General features: G+C 41.1%; 1 protein-coding gene across 2 annotated transcripts in view; it reads left to right on the plus strand.

Moving 5' to 3' along the window:
• The window catches only part of AVIL (advillin), a 34,719-nt gene extending 16,471 nt beyond the window's left edge, over positions 1-18,248 (plus strand). Inside the window, exons 11-20 of one of the 2 annotated variants that reach the window (XM_032210690.1) lie at positions 1,155-1,292; positions 2,445-2,603; positions 6,943-7,122; positions 7,913-8,058; positions 9,608-9,752; positions 13,973-14,161; positions 15,204-15,276; positions 16,291-16,318; positions 16,909-16,996; positions 17,739-18,248. In XM_032210690.1, coding sequence (XP_032066581.1) covers positions 1,155-1,292; positions 2,445-2,603; positions 6,943-7,122; positions 7,913-8,058; positions 9,608-9,752; positions 13,973-14,161; positions 15,204-15,276; positions 16,291-16,318; positions 16,909-16,996; positions 17,739-17,852 — 1,260 coding nt within the window. In that variant the 3' untranslated portion in view covers positions 17,853-18,248. Of the gene's footprint in view, positions 1-1,154; positions 1,293-2,444; positions 2,604-6,942; positions 7,123-7,912; positions 8,059-9,607; positions 9,753-13,972; positions 14,162-15,203; positions 15,277-16,290; positions 16,319-16,885; positions 16,997-17,738 lie in introns of both variants that reach the window. The other variant, XM_032210689.1, reaches the window with a different exon arrangement.
• Positions 18,249-19,396: the final 1,148 nt, after the last annotated feature.

Consider the following 19,396-nt stretch of genomic DNA (forward strand, 5'->3'; position numbering starts at 1 on the left):
CCCCCTATAGTCAGCAACGACTAGCGGACTAAAATCTGCAGCAACTCCTTTATGTTCCTATTATATATACTGACCGTAGAATAGGAGCAGGGGTGGGGATTCAGCCAGTTCGGACCAGTTCACGCGAACTGGTAGTTCTGGCGATCAGTTGGGCCTGCCCACCCACCCCTGCGCTAGTGTGTCCTATATTTCTTTTGTTTGAAGCCCAGCTGATAGGCGTGGCAGAACGGATTGCTGTGCCTCAGCTGTTTTACTCACCGGGGCTGCAAGGTAAGTTTTAGAACTGTTTTGAAACAAACAGCAAGCGAAGCGAGCGTGTGTATGAGAAGCACAAGCTCAGCAAACTGGTGGTTACACCAGTTGAATCCCGCCACTGAATAAGAGTGTTTGCCTCTTAGCTTTCGACATTTGGAGAGATCCATATCTGTGCTTATACATGTGCTAGGTCATAAATGCTAGAAAGTTGGAAGCATGAAACTTATGCCTGCTGGAATCTGGTGTGCTTCCAGATGAAACTATTAATGTGCAAACAACCAGATAAAACTATTAATGTGCAAATAATCTGTCTTATTCACAGATTTTTACTGAAAGCCCAGGCCCCAGACACATTCACCATCATCATCAATTTCTAACTTTCCCACATTTTTCTATGATTTCATATATGTTTTTTTCATTGCAAGTAAGGATCTATAGGAAATATTTACAATATCTATGGTATGCAGGTCTTGAAATGTTAGTAGGTGAAAAGATGTAAATAAGGTTGTGCATCCATTTCAACTACCAATCCACAAAGCAAATGCCTCATTTATTATTATTATGAATAATAATCACACAGTCAGCCAGATGTTCAGTCTGGGTTTGGCATTTTTGTCTACCTATGAAGTCCTTACCAAGGACCTGGGATAGGCAATTCTGGATGTTTGATGGTGTTACAGATATCATTACAGGATAGAAGCAATTCCAAGTAAAGCCACCTTCTGCAATTGACTGATGGCAAATATGTTAATGCCTGTGGTATCCAAGTGGTGCACCAGTTATTTTGGGATTGCTTCCAAGGGGATGATGATGATTATCCATCTCAAGAAGTTAAAAGTTAGGCTACACATCCCCTCCCCAACAACAACTATGTCTGTCCTCTGTTTTGTCATCTTTAGATCTGGAGGATTGAGAACCTGGAGTTGGTAGAAGTGGACAAACAATGGCATGGATTTTTCTATGGTGGAGACTGTTATTTAATCCTGTATACCTATGAGTTGAAAAATAAGCCACATTACATACTTTACATCTGGCAGGTAGGTGTAGAATCTCAAATAAAATGCACCTCTGGGATAACCATGACCTGAATGATTGAGAAACTTCATAGACATTCTTAACAGGTACAAGCAATTTCTTTGCATTCAAACCAAGACTGAATTGCCCATCGTTCATACAATTGAATTACATTTCAAGATTTACTTATTGCTCATTCCAATTATCCCAAATTGGGTAAAAGTGGGTTTTGTTTGGGTAACAACAGACACACCTATCATAACAGGGATATTTAGATTGACTTAAAGCGTTTTCCCTACATTGGGTAAAAAGGACATTCTGCTCAGTTTGGAGTTATGAAGAGAAAAAAATTGGGAAGCACTGGCTTATGCACTGGATCTGGTCAGACAATAAAAGAATTGTTTCTCCAAGGCCTGAGAATATTTATGTTGTGCTAGAATCTGCTATAAAGTGATTTGTTTTCTTGAACCCTCCCTCAATCTTCCTAGGTCCACAATATATATTAGCAATTTCAACAGAATGTCCTGGCTGGAGCCAGGTTGTTTAGGAACAGGTCCAGAACTTTATTTATTTGTCATTGCCTTGTTCTAATCCTCCCCCCACCCCTTCCCATGTTTTCACTGGGGAGGAGAAAATATAAGGATAAATGTCAGTATTTCAGTGAGACAATTGATGCGAGGACAGAAAATTGGATCACCTCTTTTCAAGTTTGCTGATTTCATCATAGTTGTCTCAGCTATGATGAAATCATAGAGACTGAGAATCACCACAGATATCTCATCATAGTGTTTTACAACTGAAATTTCAAAGCTAGCTGGAGATAAAGATGTATTACTTGCTTGTGAAGTAGATTTATGTCATCTCTTGCGATTAATCCAAAGTGTTATAAAATCTGAATTCAAATCTCTCCATAACAAGCTTAGATAGACAGGTAGAGATTTCACCTGCATAAAACGTTTTGTGAAGTAGTTTAGAGAGATCCTGGTGTTACAATTAGCCAGTGATGATAGGGCTAAATGGAGATTTGAACCCAGATCTCACTAGTCTAATTCCAAGACCGCTAGAGACATACAAGTGGTGATTCTTAACCAATGTGTACTGTAAGTGTAAGATGACAATAGCAGCTACAATTCCTTCTCAATTAAACCATGTAGTGTTTTCTCTATGTTATCCAGGGACGCCATACAACAGTGGATGAGCTTGCAGCCTCGGCTTATCTTGCAGTGCAAATGGATCAACAATTGAATGGGGAACCTGTGCAGGTCCGAGTGAATATGGGCAAGGAGCCACGTCACTTCCTGGCCATCTTCAAAGGCAAGCTTGTTATCTTTGAGGTAGGGAACAGGTTTATGCGGCATCAACTCTCCCACAAAAATACTGCATCCAGTTTTGGTCACCACACTATTAAAAAGATGTTGAGACTCTAGAAAAAGTTGCAGAGAAGAGCAACCAAGATGATTAGGGGATGGAGGCTAAAGCATACGATGAACTGTTGCAAGTACTTAGTACGGCTAGTCTAGTGAAGAGAAGGACCAGGGGAGACATGATAGCAGTGTTCCAGTATTTGAGGGGCTGCCACAGACAGGAAGGGGTCAAGCTATTTTCCAAGGCACCTGAAGGCAGACAAGGAATAATGATGAAGGAGAGATTCAACCTAGAAATGAAGAGGAATTTTCTGACAGTAAGAATCATCAACCATGGAACAGAAGTTGCCTTCGAAAGTAGTGGAGGAAGCTTCATCACTGGAAGCTTTCAAGAGGATATTGGATTGCCATTTGTCAGAAATGGTGTAGGGTCCCCTGCTTGGGCGGGGGATTGGACTAGATGACCTACAAGGTCCCTTCCAACTCTGATAATCTATAAATTTGATATGCAGCAATGATGATGCCAATAGAAGATAAATATTACATTTACGGCAAAAATCTTCAGAGAAAATTGGTGCAAGATGCTTATTCGTTGGCTTTTTCTTGTCACCAAACTGATTGCCAAAATAGATAACTTGTGCTAAAAAACTGCTGGAAATGCAATAATCAGGCTGGATCACTTTTTGTACACAATGACACTTTTGTACAAAGTTCAAAGACTCTGGAAGATTGAAATAAATTTTAAATACTGACTTCTCCCTCTCACCACTAATTTTCTTGCCACAATTTCTGAAAAAAGTATACAGAATTGGCTCTATAGATGATAGAAGATACTAGGTTTCTTTATGGGTCCTACTGAAAATTATAATTCCTTTCATAGAAGAAAGGCAGACAAAGATTTGTCAGCATGCTTCAATGTCAAGAATTAACTTTGTACTTAAATAACTAATCTGTTAAAGATTTTTTTAACCTAAGAGACCATTTATGGAGTATAAATTCTGCACAAAAACTTGTACAACATCTGCAGTTGATTTTTCCTAATATAATACTTTAATCTAATAGATTTCGTCTGATTCAGGATAATAAGGATGAACTTCCATAGCCTGGCTAGAAACTCCCGCAAATTACTTATTCAGATGGGTGATTTTTAATTACATTGCATGTCAACACTCATTTAATTTGAATTTGGCAATGGCTTTTAAGCAGTGGATGATAAGATTGGAGCTGATATTTTATCCTTAGTGAGCTGTTACCTCTGAGGTGGGGGGTGTGTGGCTTAGTTTTATCCTATGAAAAAAACTGAACCTGAGATAAGATTTGCATCTAGGGTTAGGGTTAGCAATTCCTGAAATCTAATTTAGAATAAGCATGACACTGAAATTCAGGTTGAGATTGTATGTATAGTGAGCATATTACATTTTCTTTTTGATTGGTTTACCTCATAGAAAAAATTAAGGGACAAACATGTATTCTGAGGGGGAAAAAACATGTACTTAGGCTTAGGATAAGGATCACCTGAAGTCTAGAGACTGTCAAAGGACTGTGATGGTTAGATTTGGGGTCCCTTTTTATATTCAGCACAAGAATCTCACATTTCCCTTTTTGCTCACATTTCCTTCAAGGGAAAAGCTACAAGAAAAAGACATTCTAATAGAAAATCTCCACATAATTAGGGTTAACATGTCCTAAGGTCTAGACCAGGGGTGGGCTTCAAAAAATTCAGCAACACTGGAAACATGGAGGCTGATTGCAAAGAAGGTTTAATTGTGAAGCAGAAGCACATGGGTGGTTCTGGGCAGCTGACTACATGGAGCAGCAGAGAATGAGGGATATGTACCGCATTTTTCAGAGTATAAGACGCATCAAGGTTTTGAAGAGGCTTTTTAAAAAAAAAAAGTAAGTAGGTAGATAGAGAGGGAGAGAAAGAGAGAGAAATACAGTAAGTAGGTAGGGAGAGAGAGTGCGTAGTTAGGTAGATAGGTAGATAGAGGGAGAGAGAGAGAGAAATAGAGAGAGAAATACATAGGGAGGGAGGGAGAGAGAGTAGGTAGGTTGGTAGGTAGAGGGATAGAGAGAGAAATAGAGAGAGAGAAATACAGTAGATAGATAGGGAAAGAGAGAGAGAGAGAGAAATACAGTAGATACGTAGGGAGAGAAAGAGAGAGAGTAGGTAGGTTTGTAGGTAGATGGAGGGGGAGAGAGAGAAATACAGTAAATAGGTAGGGAGAGAGAGAGAGTAGGTAGGTAAGTAGGTAGATAGAGGGAGAGGGCTGGGGGGGAAAACACAGCCCATTTTTTTGCTCATTTCTGGGGAGCTCTTTCAAAGAGCTCCCCAGCCCCCAGGAGCTCTTTGAAGGCCTCCATAAGAGTATGCACAGCCATTTTGGTGAAGGGAGCGGGGCTTCGGGAGGCAAAAAATGCTGTATTCAATGTATAAGACGCACCCAGATTTTCAGCCTCTTTTTTGAGGAAAAAAGGTGCGTCTTATACTCCAAAAATATGGTATACGTTGTCTTGGGCTTTGAACATGAACTTCCTGTTCCTGTGCAAGAACATGTATTCTATTGGCTGTGGTAGGGGTCAAAGCTAACCCTGTAGGTTGTCTGAGAAGTTTGGTTGAAGCTTGGGCTGATCTTTAGGAGATTTAGCAATGCAGTGAGCATTGCTAGATAATCCTATTATGTCCTGGAGAGTCATGTCTTAATCCTATCACCCTGGACCTGAATGTCTTTTGTCTTGTAGATAGGATGACCCAATCTTTCTTAACCGGCACCAAATATCTGCTTTTTTCCTTTAGGGAAATATAATATTTTGCCTTTTTAAATATTCCTCAAAATATTTCATTCTTCTAGGAGGGGTGACTTCCCTCAAGTTAGGTTTCCCTGACATTCAGGCTCCAAATGAGATTGAGAGATAGCAACAATTGTTTCTTGAAAAACAATTCTTGGGGGGAAATGCCTGGATAAAAACCTCTGCTAAGGCCTCACCTTGTTGGCTAATGGATTCCAGAATGGGTGTTATGTCCTTTTAGCTCAATCATGTCTGTGGAAGAAGAAGATCTCCCAGAGAGGACGCACAGATACATCTGGGTTGACACAAACAAAAATAGGTTATTTTTAATAGGTTACTCATGACAGGACAAGAAGCAATAGATGGAAATTAATCAAGGAGAGAACAAGCCTACAACTAAAGAGAAATTTCCTGACAAGGAGGACAATTATTCAGAGGAACGACTTGCCTTCAGAGGTTGTGGGTGCTCCAACACCTGAGGTTTTTAAGAAGAGATGGGACAGCCATTTGTTTGAAATATCAGGGGGCTGGACTAGAAGACCTCCAAGGATCCTTCTGTTATTCTGTTATTAAGCAACTTATTGAATGCCTGGGACAAATACAGGAAAAGAATAAACTCAGAGATTCCCCTTCTTGCCTATGAATGTTTATGTTGGGGAAGATACTAAAGAAATAGAAAGGCAATGATTTGTTCAGATTAAAAGGTTTTATTATGAGCAGGACAGCATTAAAGATTTTTTAGTCTTTTGCTACCCGGTAGATTCTTATATTTCACTGGTTTCAATACCTTCAGATAAACAGCTCAGCAACAAAAGAATTAGGGAAACAAAAGGGTATTTTGAGAATCTGAAAAAAACTTCTAATTCATAATACTCAACATTTGTTAGGCACAGTGAAATATAGTAAAATATGTCTCAGAATCTGAACAAGTCAAAGATGATACAATTAAATGGATGCAAAGGTTGAATACACTAATAGAGATGGAGCTGTGGGAACAGAAAAAGTATTAAATTTACTTCAAGTATTCCAGTTACAGTTATTAAAATTAGCAGCTCTGTTTCCTTGAAATGTTGGGAATGCAATAAATAGATGTGGTGACAATATTGCATAATTCCAATGACATTGGAAAATAAGTCATCACAGAAAAATTTGGAAAGCCATAATATCATTCCATCCTGAAATATTTTTAATTAAATTTTGATTGGCTATGTGCCATCAAGCCAATGTTGATCCTTAGTTACTATACAGATTTTCTCTAGAATAGCCTAATCTGGTCCTTCAACTCTTCCAGTGATTTGCATGATAAATGAAAATTATTCAGCCAGTTTGAACCTTAACAAAACTGCAGATCGTCTTAATAAAAAAGTCTAAATTACATGGTATCTTTCAGATGTTTCAGCCTACAACTCTCAGAAACCTTTGCTATCAGCTGGGAGTTGGTCAAAACCCACTTTTTGCATCACGAACTTGGTTTGCAGCAAAGTTGGTTTGTTCTGCCTTTTTGTCATATTCTCTGCAGGGTGGGACATCCAGGAAAGACAAAAATGAATTGGAACCCCCAGTGAGGCTCTTCCAGATCCGTGGAATAGAGATTTTCAACAGAAAAGCAGTGGAGGTGCCGGCTTCTGCTGCATCTCTTAATTCCAATGATGTCTTCTTGCTTAAGACACAGGGAGACCATTACCTATGGTATGGCAAGGTGAGACCAAGAGCTTTAGGAGTTTGAGAAAATTTCTACATTAGCCTTCCATTAACTTCCAAGTCATTATGACAATGGCCTTTATTTTACAACTAGCCAGTGACCTGGCATTGCCCGGGTATTTATAGACGTTGAAATGTTTGTCTGACAGGGAGCCATTGAGAGGGGCCTTTCTTCCCCCTATTCCCATGCCCATCATTCCTGCCCTCTCCCTTCCCTCTCCCATGTGCTCCTCTTTCCCACCCTGTGTACAATCCTGGCACATTGCCCCCAAATCAACAGGCACTTCCCTATTGGTCCACTGGAGGGCGAATGTCAAAATGTCCAGAGTTATGCTGGAACGAACACACACAGACACACATAGACACACACCAGAGGTGTCTCTCCCCCCCTCCCCCCAGTATTTGTTTCAAGAGGATAAATCATCTATGTACCAAGTTTGGTTGAAATTGCTCAAGGCATTCCAGAATGCTGGAACAAACAAACAAACAAACAAACATACATACATACATACATACATACATACATACATACATACATCCTTTTTATAGAAGAGAAAAAGAAAAGAAGATTTTACATCAGAAGGAACGGTGTGCACATGTACAATTAAAATAAATTGATTATTTGGCATGCAGAATCTAGGCTTTTAGGGAAGAGGGAGAATTCATTGATTTTTATTTAAGAAAGTTTGGAAAGAGATGAAATTGGATGGCATTTCTACCCAATGGCTCTACTTGTTTGTGGTTCTTTCTCCTCCCCCCCCCCCCCACTTCTGTGGTTTTCATGGCAGGGTTCTAGTGGAGATGAACGAGAAATGGCTAAGGAGCTAGCTGCTGTTATCTGTGACGGACTTCAAGAGACTGTGGCTGAGGGACAAGAACCAGCTGAATTTTGGGAGCTGCTCGGAGGCAAAGCCCCTTATTCAAGTGATAAAAAGTAACAACTTCTCTCTTCTTTTGTCTTTTAATGACCCCATAATCCCTTGCATCGGGGTGGAGTCAGGGCAACAGTAAGGAGCTGAGTGTTTACTGGCTGGATGCCCTTCCTGTTGCCAATGCAGAATTCGCAGCGGATATTTTCACATTGTGCCCAGAGAGAGAAATATCTGCCGCTACCTAGGATCGAACTCACAGTCTCCTGATTGTGAGGCGAGAGCTCCACCTCTAGGCCACTGCAACACTCTAATGACTTTTATCTCAATTATTAATATTTTGGCCTTCTTCAGAATGTTAATTAAGCCTAATGTGGAATCTTCCAAAGAGGCCATTTTTTATTTTATTTTACAGGGTCTTTAACTGGGCCTTTAACTCATAAGCTGAAATTATTTCTATGGCTACTACTTATTACTGTATAATTTTTTGAGTTAAATGTTTATGTTTGATGTTTGAATTTGTGCATTGGTACACTAACTCAAATATTGAAGCGTGTTTTACTGAAAACGTCACATTGATTTTAAGGATTTCGTAGCACTTTTGAAGGATAAATGGTAAAAGGAAAGCAAAAACCAAGTGATGCAATGTATAAAGTACAGCTGAATTAAGAACTTTTAAAAATTATTCCATTGGCAGGATCTTCCCACTAGAGTTCAACTCAAAATACTCTAACTAATAAAAAGAAGGATCACCCAGAGCAGTTTTTTGAAGGACCCTGAGACTGCACGGAATGCAGAAAAGCTTCACTAGGTGAAAAGCTTCCCCCAGATGCAGTAAACTAGGGGTGTCAGACTCAATTTCATTCAGGGTCTCATCAGGGTTGTGTTGATCTTGAGGGGCTGAGGTGGGCGTGGCCAACTCGACATCACTCGTATCGGGACGCCTGTGGTGGCCTGTGTGCCCTGTCAGAGAAAAACAGGCTCCCAAGCTCTGTTTTCAGTTGCCACGGCCTCCTGCAACCCTGCCAGTGAAAACTGCCAGCTCCATTTTTGCTGGCAGAGGCACCGTTAGGGCCGGTCCTTCACTGTTTCCAGTGGTCTCGTGGGCCAAATCTCAGCACCCCGTGGGCCAAATCTGGCCCCCGGACCTTGAGTTTGACATCCCTGCAGTAAACTATTCCATTCATGAGAGATTTATGCTAGATACAACCAGTCGTGGGATTCAAATAATTTAACAACTGGTTCTAATGATTTCTTCCAATAACCAGTTCACCAAACTGCTCAGAAAGTTAACAACCGGTTCTCCCGAAGTGGTGTGAACTGGCTGAATCCCACCACTGGATACAGCCTAATATAAACAAAGAGGTCGGGGAAAGTGTCAGCTGATCTGAGGCTTTGTTATCCAGCCTCCATCCATACAATTTTGTAGCCTCTGTGAGATTTAAGAGCAAGGTTGGAAGATTTGTGGCTCTCCAGATATTCTTGAGGATGCGTCCAGGGTTCATCATTTTTTTGTGTGTGGAGTTGACTGGATCTGCAGAGACAGTTTAGCAATCTCAGTGGCTGCCTATCTTGAAGGATCTCTAGGTCACCTAATCCACCTTTGTCTTACAGACTGCAGCAAGAGATCCCTGATCATCCTCCACGGCTTTTTGAATGCTCCAACAAAACTGGACGGTTTGTGGTCATTGAGATAACTGACTTTACTCAAGATGATCTGAACGAAAGTGATGTTATGCTACTGGATATTTGGGACCAGGTGATATTTGGCAGCAGGAAAACCTCCTTCTTTTCAATCTCTATCATTTTTTAAGATATGCATATCTCTGATTCCTTCCTGTGTTAATCTTGCTTATTAGAAAGTTAAAGGCAGTTTTTGACATTTTAGTTCCTTTTAGCATTGGAGGGTTGTGTTATATTCTAAGATACATGAAAGATAGATAGGTGATAGATAGAAGATAGATACATAAATAGCTTAGAGATTGAGATGAAAATTTAGCTAAAAGCAGAAAAGCAAAACAATGAACTCCGATGTTCAAAAATTCACATCTAGAATGTGCAACGTGCTTCACTTCACTGATGCTAAATGCAAAAATAGAATAGAATAGAATTCTTTATTGGCCAAGTGTGACTGGACACACAAGAAATTTTTCTTTGGTGCAAATGCTCTCAGTGTACATAAAGAAAAGTAAAATAGAATACATTCATCAAGAATCATAAGATACAACACTTAGTGATAGTCATAGTTTACTAATAAGCAATCAAAGTATACTAGGAAACAAATAAAACAATATAAATTGTAAAGATACAAGCAACATGATTATAGTCATAAGTGGGAAGAGATAGGAACTAGGAAGGAAGAGAACAACAGTAATACAGTTTTAGTATATAATTTGACAGTGTTGTGGGAATTATTTGTTTAGCAGAGTGATGGGATTCGGGGGGAAACTGTCCTTGTGTCTAGTTGTTCTGGTGTGCAGTGCTCTATAGTATCATTTGAGAGTAGAAGTTGAAACAATTTATGTTCAGGGTGTGAGTGGTCTGTAGATATTTTCACAGCCCTCTTTTTGACTCATGCAGTATACAGGTCCTCAATGGAAGGCAGGTTGATGGCAATTGTTTTTTTTCTGCAGTTCTAATTATCCGTTGAAATCTGTATCCGTCTTGTTTGGTTGCAGAGCCAAACTAGACAGTTATAGAGGTACAGAAGCTTTGTAATGTACTTCTGTTTAACTAAAACATCATGTCACAAGATACATTAATGGCTACAAGCTGGGATGGACTTGAGGGGACTCACAAAATCATGGAGGATAAAGCCTTTAATGAATATTAGTGTTAAGGACTGAGTGCAACCTTGAGTAGTAGACAGCCTCAGTTCTCAAATGCCAGCTATTTAGGAGGGGATGGAAAGAGAGGTGGGTTAGGCTGACCCAGAATTAGCCTCATGCTCAAAACGTTAAGCTTCTAAGATAACAAAAACAGCTTTTCTGACATAGGCTTCATGAAGGACAAATGGGATATACAATGAAAATAGCCATAGCCCATTGCGTTTCTAGGTAACTGTGTTAATATCTCCATGACTGTCTAGAGCACGGTGTAGCTGTCACTGTTTTTTTTGTGCTTCTAAAGTTTTACAAGAGCAGCTAGTAGACTCTAGGAAGGAAGGTAGAGCTCTTATACAGGTAGTCCTTGACTTACAACCGTCTGCTTAGTGACCATTCAAAATTTTAACGGCACGGATCGAAGTGATTTATGACCTGTTTTCACACTTACGACCGTTGTAGCATCCCCATGATCACGTGATCAAAATTCAGACACTTGGCAACCCGACTCGCATTTGTGATGACTGCAGTGTCCCAGGATCACATGATGATGGCAAACCTCCGACAAGCAAAGTCAACGGGGAAGCCAGGTTCACTTAATAACCATGCAACTAATTTAACAACCACAGTGAGTCACTTAACAACTTGGCAAGAAAGGTCGTAAAAATGAAGTAAAGCTCACTTAACCACTGTCTCTCTTAGAAACAGAAATTTTGGACTGAATTGTGGTCGTAAGTCGAGGACTACCAGTAGTCTGACAAAGCATGGACATTTCTACTGTATACAGTCAATGGAAACCATGTTTTGAACTATGTGATAGAGCAGACAGCCCCTGCTTGTGATTCTTTAAAGAATCTTTCCCTATCTTTCCCCTCAGCATCTGCCACATGATTTTATTTTTACTGTATTTATTTATTAAATGTATATGCCACCCACCTCACTTCAAGGAATGAATGAGTGATTCAGGGAGGGAGGAAAAAAGTTGTTTCAGAGAATCGTGCTAGGCTTGTTATCTCCACATCGCCACACAACTGCTTCTTTGAAAATGAACTTGAATGATGATATGACCCTGGTCCCTCATTTTCTGAGAAGGCAAACATAGCCTTTCACAAGAGTTCCAACTGATGGCCCTTCAGCTAACTTTGGATAACTGACTGGAAAAAATATTTCCAGTCAGGGGAACTTGGGGAAAGTATTTTTATTGACTGTGAATGAGGAACTTGTGCCCCCTTTAGATTTCCCCACAATCTCAGCATGGGGTAGCTAGACAGATGTAGGATTTAAGTGGGGATGAGGTAGGGAAGGGAGGAAAAAAATAGCCTGAGATATTTTGATGTACAGTATGTGAGTTCAGCAAACTCTCATTCACTTAGAGATTTATCTCAATGTTTCAACAAACACAATGGAATTTTAACAGAATTGGTAATTGATATGATACTAGGAATTGGTCTCATATGTAATCTGTAACCAACCTATATAGCCAACCTGTATTCCCCCCACCACCTCTGGAACGATCTCCCTGTGGAGATTCGGACCCTCGCCACCCTTCAGGCTTTCTGCAAAGCCGTTAAAACCTGGCTGTTCCGGCAGGCCTGGGACTGATGAGTTCCCAGCCCCACTTGAATTGTTGCGGCTGTTGATGAGTTTTTAATCTGTTTGTATTTGTCTGTCTTTTCGTTTTTTGTACTTCTCCTTTCCCCCTATTTAGTTTGTTAGCCGCCCTGAGTCCCCTCGGGGAATAGGGTGGCATACAAGTTCAATAAAACTAAACTAAACTTCCTAATTTAAATGCTGTTTTAGTGTATCCACCTATGCATTTGCTGAAGTGAGCTACCTTTTGTGCCTTTTAATAAAATATGTTAGTTAGAAGAGATATTACCAGATTTTTCTTTTTTTTTTTACTACAATAAGGTAAAGGTTCCCCTCGCACATATGTGGTAGTTGTTCCCAACCCTAGGGGGCAATGCTCATCTCCATTTCAAAGCTGAAGATCCAGCGCTGTGGCCGGCATGACTAAACACTGAAGGCGCATGGAACGCTGTTACTTTCCCACCAAATGTGGTTCCTATTTTTCTACTTGCATTTTTACATGCTTTCGAACTGCTAGGTTGGCAGAAGCTGGGACAAGTAATGGGAGTTCACTCTGTTACATGGCGCATGGGATTCGAACCGCTGAACTGCTGATCTTTCTGATCGACAAGCTCAGCGTCTTAGCCACTGAATCACCGCGTCCCTACTACAATAGACTACTATAAACTCTTCCTACAGCACTGATCCTAAAACTCAACAGGCTTTAAAACTCACGTCTACTTAGAATTTTGTTTCAGCAGAAGAGTTCCTAACTCTCACCATTTCCAAACTAACTACCTACCTACCTAGACCGGGGGGCTCTCACAACAGTCACTCGAGCCCTTGTGGTCTCTAGACTGAAATACTGCAATGGGCTCTACATGGGGTTGCCCTTGAAGTGCATCCGGCGACTGCAGCTAGTCCAGAATGCAGCCGCGCGAGTGATAGTGGGCGCACCGCGGTTCGCCCACGTTACACCTGTCCTCCGCGAGCTGCACTGGCTACCTGTTGGTCTCCGGGTGCGCTTCAGGGTACTGATGACCACCTTTAAAGCACTCCATGGTAGTGGATCTGAGTACTTGAGAGACCGCCTTCTGCCGATTACTTCCCTAAATCGACCAATTAGATCGCACAGACTGGGCCTCCTCCGAATCCCATCTGCCAGTCAATGCCGACTGGCGACCACACGGAGGAGAGCCTTTTCTGTTGCTGCTCCGACCCTGTGGAACGAGCTCCCCATGGAGATCCGTACCCTCACCACTATCCAGACCTTCCGCGCAGCCCTCAAGATCTGGCTCTCCCAGCAGGCCTGGGGATAGGCTTCCAATTCACCCGCCCGAGTGTTTGATTGTTGAATGAAAGTTGTGTTTTACTATTTTTTCTTTGTTCACATATTGTTTTGTTTTTGACCTTGCACCCCCCCTCCCCCCCCCCCCTGTGGTTGTAAGCCGCCCTGAGTCCCCTCAGGGAAAAGGGCGGCATATAAATCCCAATAATAAATCCCAATAATAATAATAATAATAAAAGTTTCGCCTTTCGCTCAAGTTACTTGAAAACTGCTTCTCTTCTCCCCTTTCCCCCTCCTCAGGTGTTCATGTGGGTTGGCAAAGAAGCCAACGAGATAGAGAAGAAGGAGGCATTGGCAACTGCTCAGGAATATCTGCAAACCCACCCTAGTGGGAGGGAGGTTGATACTCCCATTCTACTGATTAAGCAAGGTTTTGAACCGCCCAACTTCACTGGCTGGTTCCTGGCTTGGGATCCTAACAAATGGAGTGTAAGTAAAAATTATAGTATATCTAAAACACACTATTTCTTATTTTTGAGGATTATTACCTCAGCCCTGGAATATCTAATTAAAAGCCATCAGCGTATGTCTTTTTAAAACGAATAAAGCACATATTGTATGTATTTGGACATTTAGTGTTACAAATATTTATTTATCGATTCATTTATAATATTTAAGAACTACCCATCTCCCTCAGAGTATTATAAATTCAGGGGTGGGCTGCTGGGGATTCATAGGAGTTCAGGAGAACTTCTAGCTAAGATTCTGTGCAGTTCGGAGAACCCCCAAATCCCACTCCTGGCCCTCCCCTCCTGAGTCCCCAAGCGGCCTGTTTTGGATGCAGGTAAGTGCAGGGAGCATGGGGAGGCTCGGGGAGGACGAAAAACAAGCCTACCAGATGTTCGGGAAGGCGGAAAAGGACCTCCAGAGCCTGGGGAGGCTGTTTACGCCATCCCGGAGGTTCGAAGAAAGCCTGCAGAGCCCAGGGAGGGCAAAAACGCCCCCCTCCGTGGTGCAGGAGGCCAACTAGGCCATGACCACCATAGCCATGCCCACCCAGTAACCAGGCAGAGAACCCCTTGCTAAAATTTTTGAAGCCCACCCCTTGTATTATTAATACCGTATTAGAAACCATATCTGTATGTCCAAATTTTGTTTGGTGAATATAGAATTTCTCCATGTTGAAAATGAATTTATTCCAAACCTAATACAACATTTGATAGCTATTTTGAACATTCCAAGGGTTAATATACTTCTTATAATTCCAGTACAATACTCTTGTAATAAGGGACTGCCAGGACAGACTTTCCTCCTCCTTGTTCTTTTCAATGGGAGGAAGGGCATTTAAAGCACCTCTTGAACTAGTGTGGTGTGACCAGGGTGAAGTGCAGATTGGTAGAGATTTTCTCAATTTCCCGGTTTACAGCTGAAAGTGACTCTCCTCCATGTGTATATCACAAGTTCAGTTCCCAGCGCTCAAATTTAATGGTGAAATAACTCTTTAAGTGATGGGCTTTTGTGTTTTTTGCAGGAAGGGAAGACGTATGAGCAACTGAAGAAGGAACTGAGAGATGCCAATGACGTTATCAGAATCGCAGATGTAAGTCAGTCTGCTTATACTGGGAGAACCACTGCCCGTGGTTAAGCAATTGGCTGGAAGAGAAATTGGAAGCTGCTGTATTTCAGTCATATCCAGTCACTGACCCTTTGAGATGTTGGTGATCATGTTGGCAATCCTATTTTTGTCAACAGCTGCATGAAAAAATGCTGCTGAGTTTTGTCCAAACCAGTCCCTTAGGTTTTGAAGCCATGATGTCCTTCTTCTGCATGGCCCTCCTTTGTCTTCAATCTTTCACTGGAGGATTAAGTGAAGGATGCTGCATTTTTCTGGGTGTCGCATCACATGTCCAAAATATTCTAACTTTCGCTTTTTAATGGCTTTGATGATTTCCCTTTGCTTTCCCAGGTGGCTTATCACCTCCCCATTTGTGATTTTGTCAACCCAGGGACGATACTAGACATTACAATTCAGTAATACCAAAGGAACATATGTGATCTGAGATGATACGTTCCTGTATTTTCTATAGTAGCTCTCCATGGCCTTGGATAGAGAGGCTTTCTCAGAAACTGCTTCCTAAGATCCTTTAAACAGGAAACTGAAAACATGATTTGCCTATAAGCTATGGTCACGTTACATACTCCATCCTGCAGGCTTATCAAACAATGTAGTCACACTGGGCTCGTGCTGATATACTTTTGTTCACCTTCCTCTATGCATCTCCTCTTAGCTTCTTCAGTACCTCAGTGAAGAAGGCTTTGGATTGATGACGTGTTTTTCGAGTTTCCTGGGCAAAAGCCATTACTAAGCTTATGTGCTGCCGAAAGATAGTGGCAGTGATAGAACAATTTAAAGCTTCTATTAGGACCAAAGGATCTATTTTCAGAGAAGGGTTTCCACAACATCCTGCACAGTTGATTGTTATCCCCCCCCCCCAAGCACCTTTACTGGGGACCAGATGCTCTGCCAAATCTCTGTATCAGGCACAACTTGTCCCCAAAGCAGAGAATCAGCAGGAGAAAACACTGCATACCTAAAACAGTGAGAGAACACGGGGTAGAAAAGGTGATTCTTACTCTTTCGATTAAGCCATTTGGTATTTGATGATGAGATATGACTAAATCTTTGTAAAAAAAAGGGCACCAGCAAACATTAGTCTAGAAGAGGAATGGGAAACCTGTGACCATCCATATGTTAACCAACAATTTCTAGCCTCATTTACCAGTGTTATCTAGAGCCACATCTGGAGAGGATGTCTTTTCCTTGCTATGGAACGTCCTGCCAATAACCTCTAAATGTTTTGGAAAACAATCTAGCAGGGAAGCCTGGGAATTATAGCAATAGCACTTAGACTTATATACCGCTTTACACTGCTCTACAGCCCGCTCTAAGCGGTTTACAGAGTCAGCATATTTTCCCCAACAATTTGGGTCCTCATCTTACCCACCTCAGAAGGATGGAAGGCTGAGTCAATCTTGAGCCTGGTGAGATTTGAACTGCCGAATTACAGGCAGTCAGCAGAAGTAGCCTGCAGTCCTGCACTCTAACCACTGTGCTACCACAGCTCAGTAGTTCCGCTTTTGAGGATACCAGAAGGCTGGTCCAGTAGATAAAATTTTCAGCAAGCTTTTAAGAATTTGCTGTGCTCTGTTTAGGATGATGGACTTGAAACCCTGAGCAGCAGCAAGAGTGCAATCTATTCTCTAGAAGTTCTGCTCTCCAGCCTGGAGGACTTACCCGAAGATGTGGATCCAGCTAAGAAGGAGGTAAGTCCTATTGAGCATTTGCCATGGGCTGAGAAAAGTAACCAGACTTAGCCTCAAAGATTCCATAAAGACATGCCTCTTGTTTTAAAACTGAGGGGCAGGATTGATCATTTCAGACTTGCAGGTAGTATATTTTCTAATTTTCTTGGCTGCACAAATCAGCTCTAGATATTTTGGGTTATACCTGGCAACGTGCCGGGCTTCTGAAATCATAAACAGAAAATTAAGGGATAAAACACCCCGCCTACACCTACACACACACGGATTTCGGAAGTTTGAATTGCAACTCAATGGCAAGTATATCTCCCCAGTTCTCATTCATCTACAAAATTGGCATACGAGGAAGGATTCTAGCCCTAACTCATTGAAGCCTTATTTTTCCCTCTTATATAGTCAGCCTATAGTTAAATAACTAGGACAACATGTGTTAATTCCTTTATCATTACCTCAATCCATTTTTTTAGTCTTTTGCCAAAAGTTTCTCATGACAACCATATTTTAAACAACAAGTTATGTTTCTTAGTGTATACTGCTCAGTGTGGTAAGACCTTTACCTTTCAATCCGGTGTGGTTTCTTCCTCTAATCAAAATAAGACTTTTAAGAGCAAATGGAATGATTAATTTAGTCTGATGGGAACTGTAGAGCTAATATTAACCGAATTGGGAGAAATCCCATTGTTTCTACATTCTGCTCCAGCCTCATCCTTCTTACTCATCTGTTGTTATTTTTCCCCATCCATAGAATTTCCTGTCAGATGATGATTTTATGAGAGTCTTTGGAATCCCCCGGGAAAAGTTCGCTACTCTCCCTGCTTGGAAGCAACTTAACATGAAAAAAGAAAGGGGTCTTTTCTGAGGAAAAAGACAATACAGCATTTCTCAAACTTGAAGTTGGGAACCATCTTTCTTGGGTTTCTCTTCGTTCGAGGAGCCACGTCCAGAAGCAGCTTGCTTCAGGAGCTGTCTTTCTTTTAAGAGTGTATCCATATTGGGCCTAAGTACATTCAGAAAGTTGTTTTAATCTATTAAGGGCTGTTGCTGTCCAGGAAGTTTATTCTCCCCGCTATCATCAAGTACCCTCTCTCTAACAAGTCTTCATTAGCAGAAAAGTCACTGCCTGTGAAGTAAACTGAACTGCTGAAACTTGGCAGACCCACTAGTAATTGGGGCTGTGCTTTGGGCAAATATCTACCCTATAAATAGGAACTGGGTTGACTCCTGGAAATCCAAGCTTTTTGGAAGGGCTGCCGCTTTGAAGCATGTACTGTTACATGATCACTATTAAATATGTGAATAGTACCTTATTTGCTCTGAACCTTATTATCTATTTTCAAGGAATATTGGAACTGTGAAAGGAAGAACTTTCAGGCGTTCTTGGATGACAACTCCCATTATTCCTAATGATAATGCTGGTTAGGAACGGTGGTGGCACAATGGTTAGAATGCAGTGTTGTAGGCTAATTCAGCTCACTGTTAGAAGTTCGATCCTGACCGGCTCAAGGTTGACTCAACTTTCCATCCTTCAGAGGTGGATAAAATGAGGACCCAGATTGTTGGGGGCCATATGCTGACTCTGTAAACCGCTTAGAGAGGGCTGTAAAGCACTGTGAAGTGGTATATTGCTATTGGGATGGATGGGTACCCGAGGTTATCCAGTGATTCACAGACTTGCCTTCCCCTTTAAGGATCCTGAATTATAGATGCTTCATTTCAGAAGTTTAGCAAGGTGATTGTTCTTGCCCTTGCACTTTTTAAAATTTTATGTGAATTTTTATATTACCCATGAATAAAACAAACAATTGGAGGTTAGGGCTGGGCAAGAAACAAGCATATTACTTATTTTTAATGACTGGATTTCATTCTGTGTTACAGACACTCATTCTCAGTTCAACCTACATCAAATTACATAGTACCACATTAAGCACCTGAAGGGAATGCCAGATATAAAGCCCAGAAAATTAAATAATAGAATAAGCTAATTTCTCTGGACAAGATACATATGCTGGATTTTTTTTGATAGTATAAATTTTTTTAAAAAATTTTTTTAACCCTCCTTTAAGTTGCTCACAAGTTTCAGGACCTGTCATCTATAGCATTGATTGCCATCTATCAAGGCTTATCTAAGAACAAGAATATATACCAAAAGCCCAATTTACCTTAACAGTGCAATCTTCTACCTCTGTTCTACTTTGACTTGAGGAAACTAGTCTGCCATGCTTTCTTTCCCTGATATGCTTCCAATTACTCACAATCAGGCATAGTGCACAACAAATTCCTGAGCGCACACACTACTGCAGGAGCACATCTCAGCAGCTGCCATTTTGGCATTGTATACAAGTAAGCCATCTTTTATCCAGCACCAACAAACAGGATGCTTTCAGCTCCTGCATCAGGGATTGG

Source organism: Thamnophis elegans, chromosome 2, assembly GCF_009769535.1.
Source record: "Thamnophis elegans isolate rThaEle1 chromosome 2, rThaEle1.pri, whole genome shotgun sequence".
Taxonomy (NCBI): domain Eukaryota; kingdom Metazoa; phylum Chordata; class Lepidosauria; order Squamata; family Colubridae; genus Thamnophis; species Thamnophis elegans.